This window comes from Triturus cristatus, chromosome 3_1 (genome assembly GCF_964204655.1).
Source record: "Triturus cristatus chromosome 3_1, aTriCri1.1, whole genome shotgun sequence".
Lineage (NCBI taxonomy): Eukaryota > Metazoa > Chordata > Amphibia > Caudata > Salamandridae > Triturus > Triturus cristatus.
In genome coordinates this window covers 848,076,722-848,092,805 of record NC_140583.1, presented here as the reverse complement: position 1 = coordinate 848,092,805, position 16,084 = coordinate 848,076,722, and the positions used below count along the sequence as shown (strand labels likewise).

At 42.0% G+C, this 16,084-nt stretch overlaps 1 protein-coding gene across 1 annotated transcript in view; it reads right to left on the bottom strand.

Moving 5' to 3' along the window:
- CHRNA1 (cholinergic receptor nicotinic alpha 1 subunit) overlaps nucleotides 1–15,690 on the bottom strand; it is a 116,824-nt gene extending 101,134 nt beyond the window's left edge. Inside the window, exon 1 of the mRNA XM_085645251.1 lies at nucleotides 15,535–15,690. Coding sequence (XP_085501377.1) covers nucleotides 15,535–15,580 — 46 coding nt within the window. The 5' untranslated portion in view covers nucleotides 15,581–15,690. The remainder of the gene's footprint in view (nucleotides 1–15,534) is intronic.
- Between the last annotated feature and the right edge of the window lie 394 nt (nucleotides 15,691–16,084).

The following is a 16,084-nucleotide window of genomic DNA, read 5'->3' as shown; positions in this document are numbered from 1 at the left end:
CCTTAGGAGCTCCTAGAGATGCTGAGCTTCCTATTGAAGCTCCTTCAGAGAAAACCATTGAAATGACCATTAAGGATATGCGTTCCTCTGGAGCTATGGGGCCCGATGAACTTCCCATTTCGATATTAAAGTTAGACCCTGTTTTATGGAGTAAGATTCTTTTTCCTTTATTTAGAGCCTTCTTTTCCAGTAAGATTGTGCCATCCTCTTGGAAGGGGAGCATTTTGGTTCCCCTGTTCAAGAAGGGCGATAGGAATAACCCAATGAACTATCGTCAGATAGCCCTTCTTGATGCTATTGGAAAAGTTTTTTCCAAATGCCTTCTAGCTCTAATTACTGATTGGGTTGAGGCGAACCAGATTTTACCTCTTGAACAAACGGGCTTCCGCAAAGGGCATAGTACTTTGGATAACCTTACAGCCCTGCAGGTTATCCTGGATAAATATGTAAGAGTTCGGGGCGGAGGAGTCTATGCGGCTTTTATTGATTTCTCCACAGCATTTGACAAAGTGGATCGTCCTTTGCTGTGGAGAAAGTTAGCTATATTAGGTATGCCCTCTCTTCTATTAGACCTAGTACGATCTCTACATTCGGACACTTGGTGTCGAGTGTTACAGGGTGGAGAAAGGGGCCTCTCGCGGGCTATTCCCTCCACTAATGGTTTAAAACAAGGTTGTCTTCTGGCTCCTCTGCTGTTCTCCCTGTATATTGCTGATCTTCCAACTTCGCTTGCATCTTGTGTCGGCATAGCCCTGGTAGTGGGGGGTTATCCTATAGCCTGCCTTTTATATGCTGACGATATTTTAATCTTAGATCTAACCCCTAAAGGTTTAGCTAATCCTCTGCAGGCTTTACATGATTTTGCTGAGTCCAACTTCTTGAGGATAAATGCCTCAAAAAGTAAAATTATGTGCATTACAGGGAGGAAAAAATCTAAATCTGAGAATTATGGCTGGTCAGTAGGTAGGCAGAAATTGGAAGTGGTTAAATCATATACCTTTTTAGGAAGAATTGTTTCTGCAAACCTGAGTGAGAGGCAGCACATTGATAACAATTCTCGTAAAGCCCTGTCTCAAGGCAAAAGCTTGAGTGCTCTTTATTCCGCCACAGGGATAAGACACTTTGCTTTCTTACTAGAGGTTTATAAGGCAAAAATCCCTTCAACCCTCCTATATGGAATAGAATTGGTTGATTTAAAACACTGGGGCTTCCTTCATATGATTGAAGGAAAATTATTAAGGTCTTTAACCACTCTGAATTCTGCTTGCTCTACAGCTGCCCTTAGACTTGAATTTTGTCTGCGTAGCAGTTGGGTACAGGGCCTGTCTGCATTAATACGTTGGGTCGCCAGCCTCGCTAGAGGAGAAATGGGGACTCTGAGATCCCTTCTCAAGAGAGAATTATTGGGAAGTTTTAAAGAGCACTCTCAAATTGTTAAGAATTTCAGAAAGGCTGTGGCACTTCCTGAATTAGATGAGAGTTCTATTTTTACTATTTCTCCTTCCCAACTAAAATCTCTTTTGAAACAGGCCTCCTGGACTCTTTGCTTCATGCGGGATAAAGAATCCATGACAGCTAAGAAGCGAAGCGTCCTTTTGTTTAACACATATTCAAGGAAGCTTGCTCAACCTTATGTATTTTGGAATTTATCACACGGTATTCGGAGATTTTGGTTTCTTTTGAGGCAAGATCTATTGCCGCTTAATTCTCTCTTGGCTAAATGGTATGGGTCTTCCCCCCTATGTAATTTTTGTAATATGTCTGCACAGGATTGTACTCATGTATTGTTTATTTGTCCTGCATTGCGTTCACTTCGTTTAAAGTGGCTAAGATCAATTTGTTTGCAATTGGGAATTCTTGATGCGAATTCTTTTTTAAAGGCTTTATATACTCCTCCCAATGAAATGTTCTGCTTCAATATTTTTAACTTTTTTAAAGGTTTTTTAGATATTTATTGATGAAATAAGGAGGACTGTGTCGTAGTATGTCCTTTGTAATAGAGAGTGTTGTAATTGTTTACCTTTTTCTTCTTATGATGGAATATGTATATGTATTTTGTGTATTTTGTTTGTGTGGCCCTCTTCGGAGTGCCAAAACATAATAAATAAATAAATTGAAAAATTGTGTGTGTGTGTGCTAGGACAGTACCATTGCTGGGGCAGCGATGTGCTCTATAAATCTATTAACATAACATATTAACATATTAATCATATAACATGATACTACCATGTGTGTACTGGCTTGCTCTGTGTGGGGCTGTGGATGATACCTTTAGGTTTCATTTTGAAACCACAGGGCCTACACAGGCTGGAGAGGTAAGGATTGCAAATCACCGAGAGAAAATGTGTATTGCTAACGTTCCTGATGGCTGGGGTGGGACACACACACTGAAGGGAGACGTGCAGAGCCTCCTATGTAAATATCATGGGGCCCTTTGATTTCAGGAAGTGTTACTGGTCAGTAATGCCTGGGCTCTATGTCAGGGAAATGATGAGACTGATAAGGTCAAAATGTACCAGGGAATCTGATAGTGAGGGAGGATTAGACCCTTGGGGCAAGTTTCAGTGGAGGCTGACAGTCAGGTGTGATCCCCAGTTACTCTCTTGGCCTGTGTTGTGGGTCACTCAACTGGAGCCACTCCTGCTGTGTCAAACTGTCGCTTTGACAAAGGGCAGTGCAGAGGAGAAAGCACTTCAAAGGAGCTAATACCCTAAATACGAATTACAAAAGCAAGACACTTAATCACATGTGTCTGGAATTGGACTATAAAGGTGGGATCATGTTCCCCATACATTGTTGAACAGCACCGTCTAGTCAGGACAGTGACGATCACCAAGACTTCTTGCTGCTGAAACCAGGACTGGGGACCAAGGTCTGCCATTCTGCCATCTTGGTGAGGGGCCATGACCCAGGAGCCAAGAATACTTTGACATAAAGCCCATTAGGTTCCACTCCATTTTGGATGAGCCCTGACACAATCTTAGGTAACAGATGTTGCCATATTCCAATTTTTAGGCACTATCATTGTCATGTTTGCCACTGTCACAGATGTTGTCTGGCCTTATCATTCTAAGAACCGAGAAAGTGTCAAGTCATTAGCTCTAATGACATAGATATAAAACCTGATGCGACAACAGTCTGTGTCTACTTATCACCATGTCAAGGTCAACTAAGAACAGGTACAGACATATAGCCACAATAGTGTAGTCTGAATTGATGTCCTTTCACCTTGTAAGTTCATAAGGAAATGTCTGAGACGTACACCTTGGCACACATAATTTATGCCAGACATTCGTAAACATCTTGCAGAAATTCCAATCTCTGATAAGATTTAGTATATAAGGAGAGGTCCTTGCTTAAATTATCTCACTAGAGTCTGCCAGAAAATGGTTTCATCTACTGCTAGCTCATTTTGAAGATGCTACATCTCGTCTGATGCTGATAAAGTCCCGTCCCGGAGGAAGGCTGTTGCCACTGCGCGTGTTTGCCCTTTTAAGGAAACATTGTCTTCACGTCTTTGCTGATAATGACAGCTCTTGCTGTCAAACAAGGTATGCAGTGCATCAATTCTCTCTGAGAAACTCTAGACTGAAAGTTTCTTTACTCTCCAAGCTCCCTAAGCATAGCACATAGAAGTAGGTTATAGGGTGTTTTAGATGACATTTTAATTATGTTAGAAATGTTCATTTTATTCTCATTCTTCACAACGTGCCTTCTTGCTATTTTTATGATATCCTGTGTACTTATTTTAGATGTGCTGAGAAACAAAATCACCTTATTGTAATAACTGCTTTTATCTAATATTCTTAATGCAGTGTGAGTGTATGATATTGAGAACAACGAAATAGGTTTGTTTCTGTTACCACGGTGCCCCCGATTATGTTGCACGGATTGTATGTTAGTAACCCAAGAGCAACAACTCTACTTCAGTTATGTATTGGGTGGGGTTCTGCGGAGCTACAATATTCCATCATCCACATTCAGCGCTGGTGCATTGGACCAAGTTCAACTGTGTCAACTGTGGGTGGGAAAGCAACCCTTGTAGAATTACCCTTAAGTCGTAGTTTGTGCAACAACTTGTCCTGTGCCTTAAGCACCAGCCTTCTGCCTGCCTGCCAAGACAAGTGTGCCCTGTGAGAAGGAGGAGCGAGCCTGGAGGGAGTGAGGCCCAGCAGGAATCCTGACGAGTGGATTCTGGCTACTAACGGTTGAGGTGCCCAGTCCATTCAGGACAGGGGCTGCGAGAGAGGCATCGCTCTCTTGTGGTAGTCAGCAACCCCAGGCAGGTCTTCCGTGAAGTTACGGGCTGCTGCCTGGTAGCACTAACATAGTTGAGGTGGTGACCTGTGACCATGACCACCATGAGCCAGGAAGAGGGCCACTGGGCTTGTCTGAGCTGTCGCCCTTGCAGCTGAGAATATTGGTTGTCACCCGTGCAACTGAAACTGTGGGCTGTCGCCCATTTCTGTGACCCTTGAAGGCCATTCAAACTGTTGGGGCTGCTGCCCCAAGGATCTGACCTGATTGGGACTGTTGCCCAAATATGTGACCCCTGTATGCCAGGAGAGGGCCATGAAGACTGTTGGGGCCATCGCCTTGTCGGAGCAGTCTCCATGACCAGAGGAGCAGCTGGGGAACCAGTCTAGAAGCCGCCTGCCAAGATGCTGCTGCTTCACCAACTTATAGGCTGTAACCACAAAGAAGAAAGACTGCAGCAACAAGAAGCCATCGCCATCGGCGACCGCCCAGCCCTAAGATACTGATCCCGCTGACTGCAGGAAAGGCGCAGTGCGAGTTACTCAGTGCGGAGCACCAGGGAGAGAATTACCTCAGCTCCTGGAGTCTTCTGAAGACCGCAGTTGAGGCAAGGTGAAAACAGGGCTGTACAACCATGTGAGAATTGTTGTAGCTCGGTAGATTACCACCCAAAGAGCTGTGAAACTTTCAAGGCCTAAGAAAGACTTTCATGTACATTGCTACTGCATGCAGCACTATGGGTCACCTCCTAGGATCACAGATGTAGAATATATCGTAGAGAAGGAGGGGAGAGATAGAGAGAGATGGTTCGCAGGTGTGAACACAGCCCTGACAAGCACCAGAGCACTAGCCTTGAGACACTTCTATGTGGATTATTTAGTGTGCTGTATTTAGCGTGTGTAATAAATACAGCTTTTTACACTAAAGATGAGTATTGGATTAGACAATCATCTTACTGTGGTCACTGGGGGAAGTATTTTGAGTTATGAGCCCCAAGATATCGTGCACTTACCTCCCTCTGAAGAGTCTTGGACTGCTCGACCCACGTTATCACTGAGAGTCAAGTGCTGAAGGGGTGGTAGTTGGCCCAGTTACTAAGAACCTATAGGAGCTCGGGCCAAAGGATGTCAGGAGTAAAAGGCCACAACATTCACAGTTGCGCCCAGTAGCTCCTGCTTGCCCCGTGGGCCTCTGAAAGGTGTTCTGATGCTGATATTATCACAAACATTGCCTGTAGAAAGCACAAGACCTTGCAAGACACCTGAACAGGATGTCTTTACAAGCTCCAAGCTCAAAACTGCCTGATTTGTGACTGTGGATCACTTTCTATCTGATTTGCTAATGGGGGTAACTTTTTCGGGGGGCATGGCCTGTTTCCTGTCCCAGTCTGATCCTCTCTACATTGGCCTATTCTTTAGCTTGGATTATCAAAAGGAATCAAGGCAAATCTTTGGAAAAGGCAGCAGGTCTCCCAAAAGGTATACCAATGCTTTGACCCTGGACATGGACCGCACTTTGCCTATTCAGAAGTAACAAAGATAAGCATCACCTGCTTTGTCAAATTAAAGAGTAAAATAGCTATTCAATAAGTAAAATAGCAAAAGATACAATGCTTTGTCCGCTTTAGCTTCCTTTTTAGGAAAACCTGACCAGGCAAGAGAAGCAGTTATCCTGCCTTCACTTATAGTGGACCATAGCCCATCCTGAAAACAAAAATGGGTGAAATTTTTATTAGGGTAACCCAGAAGCAACTTAAGGTTAAACTTTTGCAAGAATATAACATGAGTGCAATGTGAGTACCTGCCATTGAGTCATATTGTACTCAGATCAAAAGGTTCATGACGCTCCTGAGGATATTGACAAAATAAAATGTGTTGAATATGTGCTCATCAAATGAACATTTATAATCTATTTGAGGGAACTATGTATTAAATTATGAAAATGTAATTAAAAAAATATTCTCAAATTCTATTTGTAATATGGACTGAATACAGTAAAAGCAAATACCAAAAACACATAAAATGAGAGATTTCTTGGAAAAGTATGGGATTGCATTGGTGATCAAAAATGAGACCCCATGACCAGCTGGTGAGTCAGGTGCTACTTAACTGGGGTTACAAAGTAGCTACCCACTATCTCTGATTTTGTCCCTATTTTCAAAATACCCACAAATAACGTGAATCGCGAAGATAAAGGGGGTACAACGAGTGTGCATGGCAGTGGAAGAAATCCAAAGCATTGCTTGACATCAACCGCTCTTCTGTTCGTTTTGTGCTACAAAGTAAATGTTCAGAAATCTGCAGTGAAGTTTCTATGTAAATCAGCTAAGTCCTCAGTAAAGGTTACACCATTAAAGTTTATGAAATACTTTGCATACGCCTGGAGCACAATTCAGCAAAAATTATAGGGAACGATGGGATGTACCTTTGGACCAAATAAGCACAAAAATGTACAAGGGCACTCGAAGAAGGTGGAATCTAGCGCTTACACCTACAGCAGTCTTGATTTATCATAACTACTGTGCATTGAATCCTTCAAGAAGCAGTTCAGACAGTTACACAGGCTGCCTCAGCAACATACGTGATAGCCAGTCCTCTAGTCCTACCATCTATCTTACCACCATGTTCAAAGTTACAAAACTGGACTAGGGAAACACAATTTTCAATGCTGTTTGAATTGGTTATGAACGGTTACATTGGCTTCTTACGGAGTACGCACATAGAGGCCTATTCACAAAGACATGTAAGAGTATTTTAAGAGTACTCCTAAAGTACTTCTTTACGTACTCTTATAGACCTCTGTGAATTGGCCCCAAAAATTCTAAATTAGAATAAAATGGGTATATTTGGGGAATAGTCATATACAGTCAGTACAAATGAAAAGGACTGAGCACTCTTTGCACTGTTATGAATAAGGAATTTGATGTATAGGGCTGGTTCACAAAGGCCTGGAAGAGTATGAAAAAAGTACAACTGGAATACTATTACATGTACTCTTCATGCCTTTGTGAATTGGCCACAAAATATCTAAAATAGGAATATTCAGGGAAACAATTCGTATAAATAGGAAGACCTATGCACTCTTTGCACTGTTATTAATAGGCCGTTGGACGTTTTGAAGCCGACATGTAATAGCCTTATCACCGGAGCACGCATTTTATCGACTGATTGAGTAGATGGTGGGATCTCATGTAGGCCAGGGGTAAAGGTCAGTTACTGAAAGAATGGGTTAAATATACTGTCCTGGAACATCACAGACATGCTCTGATAACTGCTGGACCATGCATAATGTGAGTACATATCGAGGCAGCACTTAGTATTTTTCAAGAAACCTAGCAAGTAGAACCTGTTTTTTTTACAGAGATTCAGAACTTGAGGCTACCAGCAATAGTGTCACGGAAAGGTAGAGCCTCTGTGAGTCTGAGAATTTGGGTGACTGTGACACTGATCTGTACTGTAAAATCTACCTTAGCACACTCAGGAAATTTGCAGAAAGTGGATTTGTGATTTCTCTCTGGCCATAATTTGACATAATTTATTGTTTACAATTGGGGTCTTATCTCAAATAGAGCCAACTGGCCCTTACCCGAACATGAATTATTAGTTTCTCTATTGCTATTACGATAGACCTCAAATCCTCCTCTACCAGCATGTACTTTAACATCATCTTTGAACCGGCACACTGTTTACCAAATGTTACTGAGGAAGAGGATTTCAACTATAGTATCCTTCAAACCAAGTACCCCCTTATACACCACACTACGAGAGATGCTCGGCAGGTGGATTTGTTGACCATTCTTCATGGTCTGAGAACCACAGAAAGCCAAATTACCCGCCTAAACCACTGTTTGTTTCTGGAAGCTGAAGAACTTGCATTGATTATATATTTATAAAACAATCTGATCTCATAAATGACAATAGTGGATCCAGGGAAGGGAGTGATCACAGCCCACTCATTTTATCACTGAAAACTATGACCTGTCCTTCAGGATTCGAGGATGTTCAAATAAATGATAAACCTGTTAGAACCCATGTAGCGAACAACAAAAGAGGCTAAAATGGGCTGATGTTATTTCCCAAGTTGTATGTTAAGCTTTAGCCAATTTTAGAGACTTACTTTTAGGAGGTGTATGAACCTAACAGTATCATTTCTTTGTATCAGAAGGTGGTGGAGATAATATGGATTTTTTCAACTATTTCTGAGGCCCCAATGGGGAATTAACCGAGTCCTTTCACGTTAATCTAGATGTATGTCAAGGGTATGTACTAGTTCCGAGATTATTTGTTCTTGTTATTAAAAAGGTAGGCAGCTGTATCAGTAACCGCATAAGCGACATGGCATCCTTGGCGGGAAATAAGATCACATCCCTTTTGTCTTCTAATGACTTGGTTCGATAATGGATTATGCAGGCAGACAGTATGTCCTAAACTAGTTTAGAAATCAAGGAATAAATAAATAGGTTTATGCATGTAGCATTTTTAACCTACATGGAAGTGCTGGCACTTTGGTATTTAATGGTATTGTATATATTTAATTGTTTTATATGTATTTCATAGATCGAGAAAGTGTACATTTTCTAGCTGTGTGACACAAAGAGCAGGGCAATGAAGAAATGGTACAGAGGCATGGAACAGCAAGACAGAGAATAAACAGTAACATAATAACACCTATTTATATACCATACCATTCTCCCTGTAAACCTCCCTCACTGAAGCACCTTGCTGTAATGCATGGCATGCTACAAATTCAAATGTCATTACACAATAGTGAAGTGTTTCTGTTTACATACCATCATGGTTACAACTGGTTGCCAGAAAATGTAAGTGGCCTTAGAGTGTAATAAGCACTTTATAAATAGGATATAACACAACATCATTAGCATTGCTGAGCACTAAGCCGTGCACTCCATTACTGAGCTCCACACAGTCAGACACAAAGCAATCAAACAGCTTCACTTCTGTGCCCTCCCTGCTACAAGTGACTAAAGAGCCTGGAAACACCTCAAGGCTACAGGCGTGCATTATACCATAAAATGGCCGATATCATGGTAAAAGGCATGCTGCTTTAGCAGCCCCACTGCCATACATCAATCAGCTCAAGCAAAGGAAAAATGAAGAATCGCGAGGATATTGCAACCAAGTGCCAATTTGATGAAGAGTGAATAATCACCACTTCAAGTCCATATACATAGTGAAAGAAAAAGCTTTCTATATAGACCATGAAATGTCTCTTACCCTTCCCATATGCAGACATACTGCCCACATGGGTTATAGCAAGATAAAGCATCTCCCACTCACACACACAGTATATACGCTTAACTAAAAGGATTATCTGCCTCGACGCCTCAATACAATCACATCATTAAAGGTAAGTATATTTTAAGTATATATTTGAACATAAATACATATATATATATATATGTATTTTCAATGGAAAAACAAAGGTTAAGGACAAGTTATAGTTAGGAAACTTTATTTCTTCTTTCTATACATATCCTACTTAAGTGTGGAGACTAGAGTGGCATAGAGTGCAGTGTAATAGAGTAGACTGTAGTAGCATAGAGTGGAGTGGCATAGAGTGGAGTGCCGTATAGTGGAGTGGCGTAGAATGTAGTGTTGTACGGTTTAATAACGTACACTGGATTGTCGTGGAGTGGCGTATATTGCAGTGGCGTACAGTGGAGTGGCATACAGTAGAATAGCGTAAAGTGGAGTGGAGTTGCATACAATGGAATAGCGCACAGTGGAGGGGAGTACAGCAGAGTGGTGCAGACTGGAGTGCCATAAAATGGAGCGGTGTACAGTATAATGGCATATAGAACAGTGGTGTGGAGTGGCATAGAGTAGATCGGAGTGGTGTACAGTGCATTAGCGTAGAGTGTAGTGGCATATACTGGAGTGACATAGTGGAGTGACGTACAGTGTAAAAGTGTGTAAATTGAAACGGATGTAGCATGAATGTGTGTGAATGGATGTAGATGTAATATGGCTGGAATATACATTATGAGATGTAAATGGTCATTTCTGGTAGTATGTGTGAATAGTGTAAGTAGTATTAAATGTATAAGTTTAAAAAAACGTAATTATATACTGTGCGGTAAGTGCACGGTATACCGCTGTACATGAGAGTGAGAATTCAGTATGTAATTGGCTAATGGCTGTGCTTACCAAAGGTAAAAGGCAGCTATATCGTTTTTATCACAGTTTTGGTGCTTTCTACCTAAAGGTCTTTTGCTGAGTTCTGGGATAGGGAGTTGGATATAGGTAAGTATTAGGTTTTATTGTTGTTCACTACCTATCACCTCTATATTTAAGTGGTAATAGGTAGAGAACTTTAATTATAATTTTCTGTATATTTTATTTTATAGCAGTCTAGGGAGAACTGCACATTTTTTAAGTAGTGTGGTAATTTGTAGGTATTACCATCCTACCCTGTAGACTTTTTGTGCATATTTAAATATGTCAAAAATAGAAAATTTACTGTAGTACACGATATCTGTGAACTTTAGGGCCAAATGTATAAACCCTTTGTGTGGTCAGCCATTTCCGACTGCAAAAATGCTTTACACATGTACGAATTACGATTTTGTGACAAGTTACAGAATCACAATTAGTGTTGGTGATTTAGTTTTTTGAAAGGGGCGTGTTTAGAGCATCCCTTCCAAATACCAGATCTTAATGGGATCTATGAATGTTTTGCGACCGCATTACGGTCGCAAAACATTCATATTTTACTGACTCCTTGAAGGGGGTAGTAACCCATTCGCAATTAGGAAGGGGGTTCCAAAGAGAGTGGAAAAAATTTATTTTTAGGTCAAGCCTAGGCAGCTGTCTGCAAGACCTGTTGTTATCTCCTCTATCGGCTTTTGGCATGCCCATGAACTGCCATTTGTTTGTTGTTGTGCCATTTAGAAATACGGGGTTTTTATTGGTGCACTGGGTCTGATTCTCCCGCCTTTGCATGCTTGGGTCACGCCCAGGAGATTTCACTCATTGTTGCTTGTGTTGGCCATCCCAATACGTCTGCGGTTCCTCCTGGTCATCCTGATCTGCCTTTTTATTTTGTAGGCTATCAACATCGTTTTAGGCTTTCATGCCATTTCACGGAGCAATGCTCTGTTCGGCACCTGCAAAGTGGCACTTTCTGTCCGGTAGCTGTTGAGCTATGCCAATAGCTCTAACTCAAAAAGCTAAAAAAAAAATTGACACCTATAGCATTTCTAATGCTTGTTTAAGAGCAGTCAGTGGTCTCACGGACCACTGCCTACTAAAAAAAAAAGAAACTTCAAAGTTTAATTTTATTTCTTTTTAAACGCATCCCATTTTCCTTTAAGGAAAACAGACTACATTTTTTTTTAAAGATTGCTTTATTAAAAAGCAATCACAGACATGGTTAGGTTGCTAATTCCAGCAAGTCACCATTGCTGTGATGGTTTTGATTCCTGATGGGTAGCACACTGTGACCTACCTCATTAACATACATGAGGTAGGTCATTTGCGACCCACAAGGAATCGCTATTTCAAAGATGTATGTTTTCTTACATCAGGAATTGCTATTGTAGAATTTTGTAAATGTGGCTCATAATGTATTACAGTGTTTTTTCAATTAAAAAAAATATATACTTTTTTGGTGCTGCTGTCCTCTCGAGATAATACTGCGTTACTTCGCTTTTAAAAAACAAAATACACAGAAACATATCAATATGTTTCCCTACCTATTACCACTTTACTGATGTGCTAATAGGTAGGAAAAAATCGCAAATCAAGAGCCTCATTTACGAGGCCCCTTGCGCGCCTGAACGTCACTTTTTGTGACATTCCGTCGTGCAGAAGCCTGCTCCATATTTACGAGTCACCACTAAGCCACACATTTTGGCTTAGTGCTGCCTCGTATAGATCGTCACCTTTTAACGCAGTTTTCTGTGTTAAAGGGGCGTGCAATGGGTGTTGCTGGGGGTGTTCTCAGCAACATCCATGGCTTTTTGACACTGCCCTAGAAGTATGAGAAATCAAAACTCTGAGGCAGCACCACAAACTTACGCCTCCTCACGGGAGGCGTAAGGGAGGCACAACGAGGAGAAATATCTTTATTTCTCCTTTTTTTCCTTTTTCTATTCTGCAGCACACATAGAAAGTGGAAAAAAACCCTTGTGATTGTTTTTGTGCCAGAAGGCTTCACTTCTTGCACAAAAATAATCATCCCTGCAATGCAGGCACCCTTGCACCATGGTGCAATTGTGCCTGCGTTGGTGCACGGGAGCCCATTGCGCGCAGGGGAAAAGGACAGGAATGCATCGTATCTGATAGATATGGCGCATTCATACCCTTTTCTTATGCCGTAGGGCAGCTTAGCAGGAAGGCCTGCTTTGCTGCCCTACAACAGAACCTCATAAATGAGACCCGACTTTTTATCTGAAGGCGAAATGCAGTAGACAGCTAAACTGTACATAAATACAACATGGCTGAACTATAATATTTGTAAATGCAGTCATTATCCAATCACCTAATGGCTTGTCATTGCTATGTACAGCGGTGCCATGAAATACTGCGACAACAGATATCATGTAGTTAAAATGCTTTATAACTTAAAAAAGACTTACCCTACTTACCTGTAGTACCCAAAACGATCATCTGTGATCCATAATGTGTAATCCTGCCAAATTTCATGTAAATCTGTTCAGCCACTGTACGCCACTCCACTATACACTATTCCACTATACGCCGCTCCACTGGACGCCACTCCACTATACGCTATTCCACTTTGCACCACTCCACTTTATGCCATTCCACTATAATCTATTCCACTCTATGTCACTCCACTTGACACTACTGTATGCCACTATGATATACCTCACTCCAATGTACCCCACTCTACTCTATGCCACTGCGCTCTACGCTATTTCACTGTATGCTATTACATTGTACCACACTCCAATATACGCCACTCCACTGTACACTTTTCTACTGTACGCCAATCTACTCAATGCCACTACACTCTACAAAACTCCACTATTTGGTATTCCACTGTACTCCACTGCACTGTACGTTACTTCACTCTACCCCACTCCAATGTACACTATTCCACTGTACGCAAGTACACTCGACGTCACTCACCTCTATGCTATTCGACTCTGTGCCACTCCACTCTCCCCCACTACACTTTACGCCACTCCACGGTATGCCACTGCACTCTACACTAATGCACTGTTCCCTATTTCAAATGCACGAGTGTGCATGACTATTTGGAAACTTGCTTTTTTAATTATGTGCCTTAGTACTATTGTTTTTGGTGACGCCGGTAAAATCCTCCTACAATTTCTATGGGTCACTGTCAGCATATATCTAATTACACCTTTATATACTTCATCGTCAATATTCTGCAGAGTGACAATACATAATTATGGTCCTGAAGAATACCTATAATGTCTTTGTAAGGTCAGGACCCAGACAGAAGCATGTTGACCCCTGTCTCAAGGGGCTGAAGTTTCACTCACCTCTTATTTTTTAATCTTTCTCTTGGGGGCACCTTATAAAATTCTGATACAGGTAGTTTTAATCCCTTAATCACACAACCTGCACTCCTCGCCCATGCCATCATCTCTCCTAGGGCCCTCTTTAACACAAAACACCTCAGGAGCGCCTCCTGACCATGCGAGTTGTAGCCCACATCTGATACCTTTGCTCCTGGTGTGAGGAGGGCCCAATGATGAAGCATGCCACCTAAGGGTGGGTGAGGGTTACTGTCCTTACCAAGAATACTTGTCCACAGTACGGAAACACATCTTTTTTAGACCATGTGTACCTCCGTGTGCTATAAAAATGCATTTTCTTTTCAGTCTATACATACCCTTGTTTTCGCCTTGCACCTATAAATGAGGAGCAGACCATTAACTTTGGTTAACACCCCAGAAGAGAGTGCCAACCACTGTTAACAATTGCAGGGGGTCAAAAGAATTACTGGGATCCGACATCGCCCCTCTGAATAGCATCATCTTGAAGCAGCCCGGCTGATGATGTGAATCTGGAAGTGTGACAGGAACACTTCCACTCTCAGAGAGCTCCACCAGCTCTCCTTGACCAGCCCCGCCACCTTCACGACATGCTGTCTAGTGTACAAAGAACAGCTTACAGAAGCCCCTCGTTAGGTGGTCTTCAAGATCAAACTCTCCAGTGGCACCTGCAGCTCCTGGAGCCACAGCACTGCAAGACGGAAAATCAATGCAAGAAGAAAAAAACAAGCAGGAGGCCTTCTCCTGCTAGGCCAAGGGAATCTGGAAAAAGACCGCAGTCCACACTTGAAATAAACCTTTCTGCTCCTCTAAAGCAAGCAAATGAGGAGACTTCTCTTCATAAAGCAAATCACCACACCCAAGCACCTCTCCACTCGCAGATCCCCTGGAATCCTTTTCCCTTGCAGCCCCTCTTCTCGCGTTCACCTTCTTTTTAATCAGTGCCACCTTCTTTGAAACTAGCTTTGGGTCTATAAATCTAGCCATCCATACAGCTGTCCAATCCCAATTGAGCGGGTCGAACTCGAATGTTAAATGCTGACAACAATATTGGCTGTAAGTGTTTACTTTACCCCTGCAGTAATACTCGAAAATTAGTTGTATTTTTGCTAAATACAATATTTTGCTGAATGAGCCCAGCTCCGCGCACTCAGTCGTTTAACTTGCGTTGTCTCTCATCTCAAGAGACTCCTATTACAGTCTAACAGAGTCCCAAGCATCCCCCACTTGTGAAGGACGGAAGTTCAGGGCTGTGGTATGTGGTGTAATATTTCAATCTCTGAGTTGAGCCCCCTGGTCAGTTTCCAAAGTCACATTGGATTTCGCAACCACGGTGAATACATTTGGAAAAGATAAAACGATTCTCCGTTGCCCAACATGCTTGTCCAAAATATGTTTTTCGGTGTACTGCTCTTTACTATTGATAATCACGCCTCAGTCTTTTACATAGATATACAGCACACACTATAAATAACAGATTCATGTAGCAGGACACCTGCTGCTGTCCATCAAGGTAGATGCCCCAGCACTGTAATGAACTTATTTTTAGGATGTAAGTTACGATTTATTTTAATATGAACTGATTTTCACTTTGCAATATGGCCAGATGAAGTTTAGAAACAGTTAAAGATACATGAACGCCTATGAAAGGCCACACACGGAGATAAAAATGTAAAACGTAATTTCCGTTTCTCGCTATTCTATTTTAGGAGGAATACTTTAGCCCAAACCAGTGTAATAACCAGCATCTCAAAACAACGCACTTTTACCTGCGTAACACAAGAAGAAGGCGAGGAGAAATGGTAGTCGCGACATTTGTGCTGAAGTCCTGGGGCCTCTGCTCGCCTCCGCTCCGCAAGGGACGTGTGAGATCCCAGAAAGCCAGTGCCCCGTCAGAAGAGAAGGCTCCGGCGCTTCCGGTCACAGCGGATGGGATGAAAGCGCCGGACTATTGTAGTCCGGCACCTGTTCTTCGGCACGACAGCTGGGGACACGGGCTGGCCAGACCCTGAAGGGGCACAGCAGTTGGCACTAGTGTTCACCACAGAACTCTCCTCAGGACTGGAACAGCTTGGAAAACAACAAAGTTGTATGTTTCTGCACACTGCAATTGACTGCCCCACGCCTTCATTCATTTGAATTTCTTACATAAACCATGTTCCAGTAAACAATCTTTTGCTACCCTTCCAGCTGTTTTGCTGTACAGTGTTCAAAAGGTACTTTGACAAATGGACACTGTAAATTAAAAGGTGATAATTTTACTGAAGCGAATATTTCATTGAAGAAATTTGATAAGAGATATTTACCAGAAAAGTGAAG